The sequence below is a fragment of the Schistocerca americana genome, chromosome 9 (assembly GCF_021461395.2).
Source record: "Schistocerca americana isolate TAMUIC-IGC-003095 chromosome 9, iqSchAmer2.1, whole genome shotgun sequence".
Taxonomy (NCBI): domain Eukaryota; kingdom Metazoa; phylum Arthropoda; class Insecta; order Orthoptera; family Acrididae; genus Schistocerca; species Schistocerca americana.
The window spans coordinates 44340014-44357139 of NC_060127.1; the positions used below are offsets into that span (position 1 = coordinate 44340014).

The window sequence follows — 17126 nt, forward strand, 5'->3', positions numbered from 1 at the left end:
TTTCCACAAATAAACACATTAAATACTAGCCACTTCTTATATATCTACAGTTTTTCTAATATGAAGTTACACAACTTCTTGTATAGTTTAGTTTACTGTACTGTTGTGTGTATTAGCAAGTAAGATGTTCTGATTTTTCTTCACAGTAAAATAAGAGTGTTTCATCACTGTAGTGAGAGACACCACTTGTTATCTAGCCAGACTATGCATCTCGTAGGTATCTTGTACTGTGGAGCAGGGTGCAAAATTAATGACAGCCAGCCCGCCATTGGTGACCAAAAATTGGCAACTGGTGATCCAGGCTTACAATTAAATTTTATTTTATGTTCTAATCACATTGGGGATAGGTTCATAATTGTACAGACAGCACAAACTCGTGCACAGCTTGCATACTATAATAGTGTATACATTCCACACCAATTGTTGGCAGCAACAAGAAAGTCCTGGTTCATGAAACAAGAGAGCAGTCTCACCTGTTAAAAAAGGTGATACATAAAACACTTTAATGCTTTGTTGATACAGCAGTGTCCTCTGGTATTCAACTTTCATGGTTACTTACACTGTGTCATCACTAAACATATATTATTTCCATTTTGTGACAAATTACTTATTACCATGGCAAAGAGGCAAACAAACATACAGTCATTTTTTTTAGTGTAATACATCCAGTGAAGTGTTTGCAGCTAGTGACAAAAATGTGAAGGACAATGTGAACGTTCCCCGTGTGCAAGAAAAACTAATTGTGATTTTCGGGACACAATCAGCCAGTAGTAATAGTGTTCAGCTTATATCATCTTCCTGCTCTAATAGAAGGAAAGATGATAATGCCACACAACCATTCCCAACTAAAAAGAAATTTAATAAACACCAGTTAAGCCATTTTGATTGGCTATTGTAAAATAACACAACAAAGCTTACATCTTGCAAATTCTGTGAATAGGTGCAAGCCAACAATATTGATCAGAATTGGGAGAAAGGATTTTTTGCACATCTGGAAAAAAAAAAGGCCGTTGCTCTGCAGACTCAGGGTAAACTGCACTGTGAAAATATTGCTTGTGTAAAGGCAAAGGAACAGCCCACAGAAATATCACTGGCTGGATGCGTTAAAAATGGACAGTCAAATATTTTCCCAGCTTACAAATTCGTTTAATATAGTGTACTATAAAGCTAAGCAACGGAAGTCATTTAAAGCCTCTGTACACCTGCTGTGTTTGACAGAAAAATCAAATGTGACTGTGTTATCATAGTATGACATTAAAAGCAGTGCACACAATTCATTCATTTTGTAGTGGATACACTGAAGCAGGATCTCACACATAATTTAAAAAATTGAAAGTAACATCAGTCTTCTAACTGATGGTTCCACTGATCAATCTGCAATCGATTATCCAAATGTGTATGTTAGTTAAATGGATGCAAATGATGGCCACATCAAGGAGAATATTTAAGTGTAACAGAACTACCAGACTACTACTCTCCTGGTTAATTCACAGCTTTAACAGATTACTTAGATAAGACTAGAGGCCCAAGTGAATGCAGAGAAAAATATTACACTATAGGTTTAGGTAGTGATGGTGTTTGGTCACAAATCAGGATCAGCTGTGCAAATTAAAGCTATTTGTCCAAAACTGATATTCATTCATTGCCTAGTGCACCATTTGCAGTTATCTGTGTTAGATGCCTGTAGGGAATCTGAATATCTCAAAACATTTGACTCAATTGTTTGGAATACTTTTAAATACTGCTACGGATCAATAAAATGTAAAGGTGTATATCACAGAAAAGTTGCAATCAATCTACATCTACATCAGTATCTACATCTATACTCTACAAAGCACTGTGAGGTGCATGGCAAAGGGTCTGTCATCAGATGTTAATACCACTCTGCATGTTTATGACACCTTGGGCTGGCCTCACAAAGGTAAAATTCTTCAATTGGAAATGAAGAAATAAAATAGCTGTTTATGTATTTGAATCCCACTGTCTTTGATGAGAAAGTCGATTTTATTTTAGTAGAGTGGGCAGAGTACAAACTTTTGTTTCCACTCTGACATTGAGTCAGACACTTCAGAAGATTTACAGTGAAATTTTTCCACAAGATTCCACAGCCTGCTTCATGCTCTCACATGTTATGCTGTTCTACTAGTGAGCACAACTTCACATAAGAGAGGTTTCAGCTATTACAACAGACTAAAAACTGCAAACAGGATTTGGCTGAAGACAGACACACACTGGAGGATTTGTTGATGATATCTGTAAATGAACCTTCCCTGTCTGAGTCTGACCCAAGATTTGCCATGCCATTCTTATGTGATACTTCTCTGTAGAAACACAATGTTACACCAACACTAAGTGCTAGACCATTAGACTATGATACTGGTATGTATTTATGTTTTAAATAGTTATGTTGAACCATAGTCCTCTACTAGACAATTTAATATGGTGTTATGTACAAATATATTGTTTGACCAGTTTGTCTATCAAACAAACACCATAAAGAGAGAGACAGACAAGATGTATTTCTTCTTATTTAGATTAACAGATTGTGGTGACCAAAGTTGTATGACTTATCACTGGCTTCAGAATTGAAATTCTGCACCCTGCTGTACAGATAGGGTACAGGGGAAGGTGGGGGAGATGAAGATAGTTTCTTTATTCATTATTGTTATTTGTGTGCAACACTGATCAACTGCAGCTGTTGTCTATTTGGAAATGGTATGCTATCTTGTCCCAACTGGATGTCACAGTGCTCCGTATTTCTTCTCCAATTTTCAAGAATAAATACAGTGCAGAGTTTGCCTGTGAAGGACCGACAGCATAGCCACTACAAAAGTCCTGACTGTCTGAATCCAACTTGTGCACATGTAACAAGACAGTTACTGAGGGTCTGCCTGTTCACCCAGAACAATCTATATTCTAAAAAGTATGGCCTTAAGTTACAATTTGGTTCAGTTTGACTGCTTATTTCAGTCAAGTTTGATTTGCTCTGTTCAAGCTTTGTTATGTAAGTGTGCAACTCACTATGTTTCCATTAGGGCTGGAATGTTTCTACTGGCAATTGTGTGTCAGGGTTGTGATGTTTGCCTTCACAAGTACTTATTGCATCTTTCATCATGTGGACATGCATACACTAATTGTACTGCCAGTATAAGCTGTATAAAGTTTATCTTATTTGGACAACATGGTTTGCCATTTGAGGTTTGTGGATTGAAAATTCTCTGGAAGTACACTCTTGGCTATGAAATTGTGAACCTTTTCAAATGTGATGTATTAAATTATGAGCCATGTAGCTTATACGCATGACTATGTCCCACATGTACGGTTAAACTTTAACAATGTGTGTAGAAGTGCAGTGGATTGGCTAGTTCTGCGAATTGGATACAGTGTGTTTATCCAGTTATTGTTGACATTAGGTATGAAATGACTGTGAGAGGTGAACTGTTGACTCATGTCCCAATGCTCTCAACTGTCTGTATTCTTGGTGGCAGTCAAACCTCCATTAATATTAATGTTCCAGATGCATGCTACAGATCCAGTTGTAATGATCCAAACATACACTGTCACAAACTTACCCACCATCTACTGACATTAGCAGTATGAGTTGCATATATTTCAACTAATCAAGTTTTTGTACAATTAATATTCTTTATTTGTGCTGCCACCTCTTCTGCTTATGTTTTCTGTGTAACTATGGTAGACTAGTGACTGTGTGTCCAGTAGAACTTCTTAACACCAACAGATTCTTTTATGATTGAAATACTAGTGATTTCTTGCACAATGTGTTGCATGTATGAAACAATGAGCCACATCTGGTAAAGCAAAGGCACTGTCCTGCCGACAATGCCACCTACCACTCTGTGTTGCTGTTGCAGAGTTATGCTGCCTATCTCACATCAAACTATACCAACCACCATGTACCCTGATGATACCGCAATGCCAGATTTTGCACCGTTGGGGGTTTCTGGAGAGGATTTCCCCACAACTATCATGCTAATGCCAAGCCGAAGAAGATTCTGTCTGACCACATGAAAGTTAACTGAGCACTCAAATACATAGCATCATCAAGAACCCATGAATCACTATTGTAAACCTACTGTAAAAAAGGAAACAAAGACTGAGAATTTTGTGAAGAAAACTTCAAATCATAATGATAAAAGAAAATGTAAATAACTATGCACAACTAAACTTCCAACAACAAAACTGAACCAAATTATAATTGAATGTCATATATATATATATATATATATATATATATATATATATAATGTGACTTACCAAATGAAAGTGCTGGCAGGTCGACAGACACACAAACGAACACAAACATACACACAAAATTCAAGCTTTCGCAACAAACTGTTGCCTCATCAGGAAAGAGGGAAGGAGAGGAAAAGATGAAAGGATGTGGGTTTTAAGGGAGAGGGTAAGGAGTCATCCCAATCCCGGGAGCGGAAAGACTTACCTTAGGGGGAAAAAAGGACGGGTATACACTCGCGCACACACACACATATCCATCCACTCATATACAGACACAAGCAGACATATTGGTCTTTAAATATGTCTGCTTGTGTCTGTATGTGTGGATGGATATGTGCGTGTGTGCGAGTGTATACCTGTCCTTTTTTCCCCCTAAGGTAAGTCTTTCCGCTCCCGGGATTGGAATGACTCCTTACCCTCTCCCTTAAAACCCACTTCCTTTCGTCTTCCCCTCTCCTTCCCTCTTTCCTGATGAGGCAACAGTTTGTTGCGAAAGCTTGAATTTTGTGTGTATGTTTGTGTTTGTTTGTGTGTCTATCGACCTGCCAGCGCTTTTGTTCGGTAAGTCACCTCATCTTTGTTTTTATACATAATTTTTCCCACGTGGAATGTTTCCTTCCATTATATATATATATATATATATATATATATATATATATAGTTATAATAGAGGGAAACATTCCACGTAGGAAATATATATCTAAAAACAAAGATGATGTGACTTACCAAATGAAAGTGCTGGCACGTCGACAGACACACAAACAAACACAAACACACACACAAAATTCAAGCTTTCGCAACAAACTGTTGCCTCATCAGGAAAGAGGGAAGGAGAGGGAAAAGACGAAAGGATGTGGGTTTTAAGGGAGAGGGTAAGGAGTCATTCCAATCCCAGGAGCGGAAAGACTTACCTTAGGGGGAAAAAAGGACGGGTATACACTCGCACACACACACACACACACACACACACACACACACACACACACACACACATATCCATCCACACATATACAAGCAGACATATTTAAAGACAAAGAGTTTGGGCAGAGATGTCAGTCGAGGCAGAAGTGCAGAGGCAAAGATGTTGTTGTGTTGTTGAATGACAGGTGAGGTATGAGTGGCGGCAACTTGAAATTAGCGGAGATTGAGGCCTGGTGGATAACGGGAAGAGAGGATATATTGAAGAGCAAGTTCCCATCTCCGGAGTTCGGATAGGTTGGTGTTAGTGGGAAGTATCCAGATAACCCGGATGGTGTAACACTGTGCCAAGACGTGCTGGCCGTGCACCAAGGAATGTTTAGCCACAGGGTGATCCTCATTACCAACAAACACTGTCTGCCTGTGTCCATTCATGCGAATCGACAGTTTGTTGCTGGTCATTCCCACATAGAATGCATCACACTGTAGGCAGGTCAGTTGGTAGATCACGTGGGTGCTTTCACACGTGGCTCTGCCTTTGATCGTGTACACCTTCCGGGTTACAGGACTGGAGTAGGTGATGGTGGGAGGGTGCATGGGACAGGTTTTACACCGGGGGCGGTTACAAGGGTAGGAGCCAGAGGGTAGGGAAGGTGGTTTGGGGATTTCATAGGGATGAACTAAGAGGTTACGAAGGTTAGGTGGATGGCGGAAAGACACTCTTGGTGGAGTGGGGAGGATTTAATGAAGGATGGATCTCATTTCAGGGCAGTATTTGAGGAAGTCGTATCCCTGCTGGAGAGCCACATTCAGAATCTGATCCAGTTCCAGAAAGTATCCTGTCACAAGTGGGGCACTTTTGTGGTTCTTCTGTGGGAGGTTCTGGGCTTGAGAGGATGAGGAAGTGGCTCTGGTTATTTGCTTCTGTACCAGGTTGGGAGGGTAGTTGCGGGATGCGAAAGCTGTTGTCAGGTTGTTGGTGTAATGCTTCAGGGATTCCGGACTGGAGCAGATTCGTTTGCCACGAAGACCTAGGCTGTAGGGAAGGGACCGTTTGATGTGGAATGGGTGGCAGCTGTCATAATGGAGGTACTGTTGCTTGTTGGTGGGTTTGATGTGGACGGACGTGTGAAGCTGGCCATTGGACAGGTGGAGGTCAACATCAAAATATATATATATATATATATATATATAAAAACAAAGATGAGGTGACTTACCGAACAAAAGCGCTGGCAGGTCGATAGACACACAAACAAACACAAACACACACACAAAATTCAAGCTTTCGCAACAAACTGTTGCCTCATCAGGAAAGAGGGAAGGAGAGGGGAAGACGAAAGGAAGTGGGTTTTAAGGGAGAGGGTAAGGAGTCATTCCAATCCCGGGAGCGGAAAGACTTACCTTAGGGGGAAAAAAGGACAGGTATACACTCGCACACACGCACATGTGCGTGTGTGCGAATGTATACCTGTCCTTTTTTCCCCCTAAGGTAAGTCTTTCCGCTCCCGGGATTGGAATGACTCCTTACCCTCTCCCTTAAAACCCACTTCCTTTCGTCTTCCCCTCTCCTTCCCTCTTTCCTGATGAGGCAACAGTTTGTTGCGAAAGCTTGAATTTTGTGTGTGTGTTTGTGTTTGTTTGTGTGTCTATCGACCTGCCAGCGCTTTTGTTCGGTAAGTCACCTCATCTTTGTTTTTATATATAATTTTTCCCACGTGGAATGTTTCCTTCCATTATTTATATATATATATATATATATATATATATATATATATTTGTGTAATGTGTATCTTATTTTATGTGCAATTCTGAAAACTTCACAACTTGTGAATTCAGTGTTACACCAATATTATAAATGTGTACAAGTTTACTCAAATACACTTACTGCATAACAATATTTCAAAATCTTGAAGTCTTTGATCAAAGATACCAAAAAATGATTATTGTTGAGTTAAAAACTTTTAAATTGTTAACAGTAAGACATGCAGTTTACAAACAAAAGGCACAATTTCTATTACTTGATGAAATGTGTCATTTCAGCTTAGCAGTTAACTATCTCTGCAGAGCAAAATGAATAATGTTAACTAATGAAACTTTTATATGAATGTGAGTCAAATTGATACTATCACTATATATGTCGTGCCCATTCTTTCAGACATGTCCAAAGGAACAGACATGATTTTGATCCTGCAGCCACTATGAATCAAGACACAAAGGGATTAATCACATTAGCTGCCAGTGGGCACTGATTTAAATCAATGGGGAAAGTTGAAAATTTGTGCCTCACCGGGTCTGCTGCTGCTGATGCACTGACCACTGTGCCATCTAGATATAGTGGTCATTGCAACTGCATGGACTATGCTAGCATACTTCCCATCAGACCCAGATTCTCAGCTTATCCACAAATTACCCAGAACATTTCACTGACGGGTGCCGCAAGTTGGTTCAAATGGCTCTGAGCACTATGGGACTTAACATCTGAGGTCATCAGTGCCCTTGAAACTAGAACTACTTAAACCTAACTAACCTAAGGGCATCACACACATGATTTGAACCTGTGACCATACTGACTGCATGGTGCTGCAAGTAATAACGATGATGGGCAAGGAGCACTACATACGTAGTGTGTGGATAAGTTAAGAATCTGAGTCTGACAGGAGGCATACTCTGAGAGTAGTCTGTGCAGTTGCAATGATCACCATATATACATGGCAAAGTGGTCAGTGCATCTGTCTAGCAAGCAGCAGACCCAGGTTGAAATCCCCATCAGGCACAAATTTTCAACTTTCCCCATTGACTTGAATCAATGTCCACTGGCAGCTAATGCAATTAATGCCTTTGTATCACTATCGGTATAATTTCACCCTACACTGGAGGCACTGTAACATCTCAGTTTCATTTTATCACCTCTGGCACAGATAATACATTTTCCTTACAATATATTTCAAGTGAATATGCAGTCAGGGTCATCAAGAAAAACACCAGAAACAGTTTTAGAAAAGAAGAAGGTATCCACAGTCAGCACTAAGTCACCAACAACATCCTATGCAAATATCTCGTCAAGTGCCACAAATCAGTCAGCCCACGACATCCAAGTGGAAACAGCAAAAAATGTGCAGCCACACTCCAAATCAGCACCACTGGAAACTGTGACAAGATCTTCAACACGAAAACGCAGACCTCCAGTCCACAGCCAGGATTTTTTATGGGCAAGAACACCAGTAGCTCCCTGCTAGCAGCAAACCAAAGGAAAACAGGTGCAGAGCAAAATTTTCATGAACCAAAACTACAAGAAAACCTGGTGAGTGGTGTCAAAAATCATTCCATTGGAAAAGAGTCACTATTATCCTTTAAAATATTACACCATAATGTGCAGTCAATGTTTAATAAGTTACTAGAAATAGATCTCTTCCTAAAAACAAAGCCACACTTAAATGTTCTCTGTATTACTGAACACTGGTTAACAGAAGACAAAATTAAAAAAACCCCACTTGGCGAATTTATTCTAGCTGGTTATTCTTGTCGGAACAAAAGTAAGGGAGGTGGTACAGCAATCTATGTCAAAAAATATTTAAGATACAAAAGCCTCACAAAGTACAATAATATGCAAATAGAAACAGACTTTGAATTCTCCTTAATTATCTTAACAGACTATAACCTATTGATACTGAATATATATAGAGCCCCTGATGGAAACATCCAAACCTTCAAACACTCCCTCGAAGCACTACTCACAAAAATTCACTCACTAAACAAAAATCTATTAATAAGTGGAGACTTTAATGTTGACTTCCTCACACCTGGAAAAAACAAAGACGAATTGTTGAATATTACAAATTCATTCAACCTATCCCCAACTGTAAACACACCAACCAGGATCACAAAAAATTCAAGAACAGCTCTAGATCAGATTTTCATAAACACAGACAAACTGCACCACTCAATCGAAGTCATCAGCACAGGTTACAGTGACCATGAAGCCCAAATACTAACAGCGAATTTAAATTACATAGGACAATATCCCACAATAACTAAAATGCAAAGGCAATTTAATGATGATAATATAAGGCTTTTTAACTATCTGTTAAGGGCTGAAAACTGGGCAGAGGTCTATAAAGAAAATGATGTAAACTACATATTTAATTCCTTCCATGAAACGTTTCTCCAACACTTCAATACTGCATTTCCACTGAAATCCAGGAAAATCGGAAACAAACACACAAACTCATGGGTAACAAAAGGGATAAGGATTTCCAGCCAAAAAAAGCGTGACTTAAAAAATCACATGAAACACCATGACGTCGATGATCAGTTTAGGTCATATTGTAAGACCTATTTTGCAATCTATAGGAAAGCTATCCAACAAGCAAAAAAATTATACAATGATAAATTTATAAAGGAATCTAACAATAAAATGAAAGGCTTGTGGACGGTTGTAAAAAATGAAACAAACAGTAAGCAGCATGTTATAAACAAAACATTAAAACTAAATCTAAATGATGAAGTCACATCAGATCCCCAAAAAATAGTAAATGGTTTTAATGACTATTTTAGCAAAATAGCAGAAAACCTGATAAAGAACAACTGCCACAGACCAAATGCTCAACACCAAACACTAATAGAAACCGCACCGGTACAGGCATCAATGTTTCTTCACAAAGTCTCCAATCCTGAAGTACTTACAGTTATAAAAGGACTAAAGAATAAGTACTCCAGTGGTAGTGACAATATTCCTGATTTAATTGTTAAGAAATGTGGAGAATCCATTGTAGAACCCCTAACCCACATAATAAATGCATCCTTTACAAACGGAGTTTTCCCTGACCTACTAAAGACTTCTAAAATTACCCCACTTCACAAAAAGGGCTCTAAAAATGATGTAGCCAATTACCGGCCCATAGCACAACTCAGCTCATTCTCAAAAATATTTGAAAAATTATTTTACACCAGATTGGAAGACTTTACTAATAAACTATCCTTATTGACAAAACACCAGCATGGTTTTAGAAAGCAAAAGACAACTACCACAGCTATTTATGAATATCTCAACGAAACCTTAAAAGCACTGGATAATAAGGAAATCACTACTGGTATCTTTTTAGATTTATCCAAAGCGTTTGATGTAATTGACCATACCATACTCCTTAAGAAGTTAGCAAATAAAGGTATAAGAGGAATTGCAAACAAATGGTTAGAATCTTACCTGTCAAACAGATTTCAAAAAGTTGAAATTAATTTTGAAAAAAAGAATAGAACCACCCATCAATCTACTGTCCACTCCTCTGACACAATGCCTGTTAGATATGGTGTGCCACAAGGCTCAATCCTGGGACCCATACTGTTTCTGCTATACATTGATGATATAAGCACAAAGCTTGCTACAGGACATACCACACTATTTGCCGATGACACAAGTATTCTAATAACGGGTACTGATACAGAGGACCACAACCAAAAAATTAAACCGCTTATGTCGTCACTCAGCAAATGGTTCAACGAGAACAAACTGATTATAAACATACAGAAAACAACCTACATCAACTTCAGACTCTCATCCCAAAAACAAGAAATGCCTGATGTGATTCTAAATAACCAAAAGCTTATGTGTGTGGACTCTGTCAAGTTTCTTGGCATATGGCTTGCAGAAAATCTTAAGTGGGAGACACACACAAATTATATCTCAAAAAAGCTCTCAACTGTGTGTTACATTTTAAGGATACTCAAAAAATCAGTCACAAAATCTGTTCTCATACATGTATATTATGCTTACTTCCATTCTACATTACAGTATGGAATCATATTTTGGGGGAACTCACCTGGAGGTAGATATATTTTCAAAATGCAAAAAATGGCAATACGCATAATATGTAATCTAAGACATAACGAATCATGCAGACAACATTTCAAAACAAATGGCATTATGACACTGCCCTCTGCTTACATTTATAATATCGTCTCATTTGTCAAGTCATACCTGTTAAACAATGACTGCACACTAAAATTCAATGGAGATATTCATAACTATGCAACAAGGCAGCAATCTGACCTACATATGATTCAGTCCAGAACTACCTGCTACCAAAAAAGTGTTTTAAATGTTGGGATAAAAATGTATAATAATTTACCCAATGAAATCAAAGCAACAAAGAACCCAAGAGCCTTCACACATAAGTTAAAAAAATATCTCTTGGACCATTGCTTTTATGCAGTTGATCATTTTTTTGAAAGGGGTTAAAAATGTAAAAAATATGATAAATGTTCAATTAGGTCTGAAAATTATATACTGTGCATGTCTATGAAATACACTGGACTACTTTAGTATTACATTTGTATTGGCTGTTTGTATTTTACCATACAACATTTGCATTTACTGTTTTGTTAAAGATAGCTAACTTCCTCATTGCAAAATAATGTAAAAACAATTTATTAAATATTACCTGCAAATATGTTCCCTTGCCCTATCCAATATCGTATGTAAAACCTTACATCTCTTTGATTTGTATTAACTGTTTTGTTGAAGAAAGATAATTTCCTTGCTACAAAATAATGTAAACATCAATTTGTAAAAATTACTGTAAATAGCTCTCTTGACCTATCCAATATCATATGTACAGCTGTACAATACTATGATTGCCTGGATCAATAAAAATACAATACAATACAAATAAATTGCCGTCTGTGATCTTCATCAAGACAGCAATTTACATTCATGTTAGTTAAGGTACAATGACGATACTTAGCTGCTATGGTGTTCTTTATGGGTGGGCTAAATAAATCACAACAGGTATTACATTAACAGGAGAGTTTTCCCATATATCTCCGGAACAGTGTCTCTCAAGAATCTAAATAGGAAAAAAATTTGGACAGTAAAAACAGGTGATTCAGGCAGCCAAGTGATTTCTCAAACATGGGAGATGACACTACCGAACACTCCAAAAACAACAAATATGCTGTTTCACATGGTGTGGGCTGTTCCACCATCTTCCTATAAAAGGCTTTCAGAGGTCAATGCCCAGTTGTTGTACGCAAGGCTGAGCAGAGTTTTCCAACATAGTGATATAATATTGTGAATGGACAGTCATTGTTCCTCCAACTTCATTCTAAAAAGAACATGGATCTATACTCTCAGAAACATTGGATCCACACCAATTGTCATGTGGTGTTGATACGTCACATAGACCACACAAATTACAATCTTTGGAACATTAACTGCTCTGATGAGCTGCCATGTTTCATTCAGTCTGCCTCTGTACTTCATGCAGTGTTCATGTGCATCAGTCTTTATGGTAAAATATATGTGTACATAGAAAACTTGGGAACTGTTTACTACGTATATTACGATCCATATCCAGAATACCATATTGGTGACCCTGGACAAAAAGGTCTACATCTTCCGCGACTTCCGTGCTGGTCATATACAATCAACAGGTTTCACATCCGACGCCATGGCTACATCACCGAATGTTCTTTACGAAGATATGGAGGCCCAGCTCTTACAACCAGGCCAACACAGCCCTCTGCCATTGGTTATTTTGCAGTTAATGGACAATGATCTACGATCTTCAATGAGGATAACATCTACTTTAGCAACTCCACAAAGACCGAGTGTTACGCAGTCACCTCAGACAATGGACTCAGGCTTTGTTTCACCAGATTATGCACAGCAATAAGTGAAATGTGAAGTGGACAATCTACTCAATAGTGTTGTGATCGATCACTCACACGAAGTTCAAAGGGGCCGAAATTCGCCCATGTGCTTTGATCCTCTATGCACCTCGATGTCGGTTACAGTAGTGACATGTGCAATGCAGATTGCTCTTGCAGCAATGAGCTTGATGTCAAACATATTACCACTGTCTTCAAACTTCTTCACTTGAGCCGATATGATATTCCAAGATGGTACACGACTGTCACCCCTCCACTCCCCCCCCCCCCCCCCCTAAAAAAAAAAAATTGCACTTCAGTCACAGACTAAGTTTCGTAACAACAATGACCTGAAGTAACAGGATGTTTTATGCTCCAACACTTCATTGCTACTGGCATGTGAAATAGGTTTCTCTGGTTTATCTTTCATCACCTCTCTGCTTCCCATTATAAGCTATTGTGCATGTGCAGTATTCAAAGTCATATGGTGTCAGTAGGATCCATGCCATCCTGTGTAAGGCATGCTAGAACCATCCAACAAGTCTATGAGGTACAGTATTTCTCAACTTCTGGACAGTGTTTGACTCATTACCACACCCATACTACTTATTGAAAGTATGGTCAAATGGGACATCAGACAATATTTGTGACTGGATTGAGGATTATTCTGCAAAAAGAATGTAGCATGTTATCTAGGTGGAGAGTCACTGAAAAATGTACAAGTAACTTCAGGCATGCCCCAGTGACTTGTGTTGGGACACTTGCTTTTCATGTTGTATAATAATGACCTTACAAACAATATTAATAGTAACCTCGGGGTTTTTTTTTACAGATGACACAGATATTTATAATGAAGTACTGTCTGAAAAAAAAGCTGAAAAATATTCAGCCTCATATTTCCAAGATTTCAAAAGGGCTGTACCTCTAAATATCCAGAAACATAAAATTTTGCACTTCACAAAAGGAAAAAAATTATTATCCAATGACTAAAGTTTCATCATGTCACAGCTGGAATAGGTCAGCTCATAGAAGAAATACTCGGGTGTAACATTTCGTAGGGATATAAAAGTGAACAACCACTTGGAATCAGAAGTAGGTAAAACAGGTAACACATACTGGTAGGATAGTATGGAAATGAAATCAGTCTACAAAGGAGACAGCTCACTAAACACTCTTACATCTCACCACAGAATACTGCTAAAGTGTTGGGACCTGTACCAAATAAGACTAACGGGGGATATTGAAAACATATAAAAAAAGACAGAAAGGATGTTCAGTGGGCTTTCTGCACCTTTGGAAGTGCTGAAGAAACTAAACTGGAAGGTGTTTGGAGACAGACACAAACTACCACACAAAAGCCTGCTTATAAAGTATCAAGAACCAACTTTAAGAGATGAATCTAGGGGTATACAACCACCCTCTATGCATCACTTTCACAGAAAATGGATAGACAAGGTTAGATTAACTAAACAATGCACAGAGGCATTTATGCAATCATGCCTTCTGCTCTCCACATTTAAATCGAATAAGAAATACCCTCTTCCATGCACTTCTCAGTGGTTTGCAGAGAATGGATACACAAGTAGATGTAAAGGAATATTTAACAGCCATATGAAGCACTCTTCCTCGTACTGTGCACAGAGGCTTGCTCAGAATATATTTGAATGTAAAGACAGATGAATTTTAATACTTACCAGAGCCTCCTCTTTAACAGATATGTACTCGATCTCTTGCTTAGGAGATGTGTGTGGTTCAGCTTCCACCTGAAGTAAAGAAAACTAGTTAAGTACAGGTGAAACACACATTACAAGAAGCACAGATGAAACCTGTCTACAGAATATGAATGATTACTTCAAGACAATTGATAATCTTGGTCAGACTGGTACTTTAATCAAAATTTCCTGTTTACTACAAGAACCGTAGCTTACCCTGACACTTGGGATGGACACAAAATGAATTCAATGCTCTGATACTGCTGGGTGGTTATAATTAAACTTTCTCTTTTTAACATATTATAACATGGCAACTAATTACTGTACAAGTACCTAACTCGGTAGCATTAATGTCAAGGACATGGGGAAGAGAAATAATGCAGAACCAATTCAACTTAAATACTTTTAATGGGCTGCTGCGGTACATTATACCATTACATATCATTACCATTACTGCTACAAAAGGGGCTCTCTATGGCACCCATCAGTGTCCAGAAGAATCTGAAAATGCAGGATTGTATTCTGTGCAGTAGAACGAAACATATCCATAGGCATGCTGGCTTGATATGTATATGGGTGAATTCCTAAGGGACCAAACTGCTGAAGTCATTGGTCCCTAGACTTACACACTACTTAAACTAACTTATGCTAAGAACAACACACACACACACACACACACACACACACACACACACACACACACACACACATTCCAGATGGAGGACTCAAACCTCCGGCGGGTCTCTTGATATGCTACACTTCAGATTAGCACATGTGTGAATGTTCCCTGGTAAACCCTGTCCTTCGGGTAGTCCCACAACCAGAAATCATGGGGAGTGGGATCAGGTGTTAATCCTGGCTAAGCATTTGGAAATGATCAGCTGATAATGAAATTGTTTCCAACTAAGTAAAAGCGAAGCAATTGAACTTCATGAGTGATGTGCAGTGGCACACCATCTTGCACGAAAACTGTTGAGTTCAACACATCTATCTCCTGTAGGCTGGATATGACATGCTGGTGAAGCATTTCATAGTAATGCTGGCCAATCCCACTGCACAGTTTTGGTCATTCAGTGCCAACCTGTTCAAAGAGGAATGGGCCAATGATGAACATAGCTATGACGCCACGCCATACAATGACATGCTCACCATACAGAGCAACTTCATGCAGAGTGACTGGAAGTGAAGATCTCCACACTCAACAATTCTGTGTGTTCACCTCACCCATCAGAGAAAAATGAGCTTTGTCTGTCCATAGGATGGTGCAGGGCCAGCCCTCGTCAACTTCAATCCATGTGAGAAAGTGAAGAGCGAAGTCAACACATTGTTGGGCATCCTGTGGTGCAAGATGCTGTACAATATGGATCTTGTGTGTTCAACTGTAATGACACAGCATGCGCACTGCCCGATGATCATGAATTGCGTTCGGCATTGCCTGCCATAGCAGCAATGATTTCAACAACCAGCTGTGGTGCAACCAGTCATTGGCCTCTTCCCAGAGCGACGCCCAATTTTCCAGCTGATCCGAACTACTACTTCATGCTCCACACAGCAGGTGGAGGAAGAGGACCCTTCTGTAATCCTTTCAGGCGGCAATATTCTTTGAGTGCAGCTGCAGCATTACTGTTGTTTTCATAATATAGCTTCACCAATAATGCCCTGCTCCTTTTGTCCTGACTGCTACTGGTCAGTTGTGTGTGACTATGAATCACGATGAGTGATCATGGCACGTGGTGGCCATAGTTGGAACTGGATAGTGGCACTGTGATGCCTGGAAACCGTGCAACTCTTACTCTGTGCATTAATGTCACAAAGTTTGGTACTCATATGGTAATTAGTTTCCATGTTATGATGTGTTAAATAGGGAAAGTTTAACTATAGTAAGCTGCTACATAAATCAAAGGGGATGAAACCAACCTTTACATTGCAGATTCGGCAGCATTCTATGTAGTTTTCTCTAGTCTCAATTTGTGTCTATATCAGTGAAGATACATCTGTAGCTTGCCACAATTTCTGAATGAATGACACTTCAATGTAATAGTTTTGGGCCTGTGTGCTTCAGCAGCTGGCAGTGAGGATTCATTGCACAAATTTCACATTATTGTCCTTTGTAGGCTGTGCAGATGTAGTGTTGCTCTTCATGTTCACTTTGATACATTTTGGAATCACTTTTACTGCTATATAGTTTTTGTTAAATACAATTGGAAGAGACTTTTTTTTAAAAAAATCTCTCTGCCTGGTGAGGTACCAACAACATTATTTCAACCATTATGGTTTCAGAACACTGAAACTATGAGAACTGAAGAGCCCCCTCCCTCCCATTAATAGATCAGATGGGCACTACCGAAACAGTTACTACAGGGTTGCAGAGTATATGGAGCATGCATGTGACTTTTTTTTAGGCTAGTGAAAGCCCTCCACAGGACCAATTAGATAAAATCTGATTTCAGATGGGGAATAATATATCCACATTTATTAAAGATAGTAACATTTGTTGTGGTAGACTGAACAAAGAAAACATTAATGTAGCGTTATTTAACTGCAGGACCATCTATTGATAGGTCCCAGAACTCATCTTACTATACCCACATAGTACTA

At 38.8% G+C, this 17126-nt stretch overlaps 1 protein-coding gene across 7 annotated transcripts in view; it reads right to left on the minus strand.

Annotated features, from left to right (window-relative positions):
- LOC124550887 (zinc finger protein 239-like) overlaps positions 1 to 17126 on the minus strand; it is a 270087-nt gene that overhangs the window by 194109 nt on the left and 58852 nt on the right. For all 7 annotated transcript variants that reach the window (XM_047125660.1, XM_047125651.1, XM_047125658.1 and 4 more), the window contains exon 3: positions 14511 to 14579. In XM_047125660.1, the coding sequence (XP_046981616.1) occupies positions 14511 to 14579 (69 nt within the window). The remainder of the gene's footprint in view (positions 1 to 14510; positions 14580 to 17126) is intronic.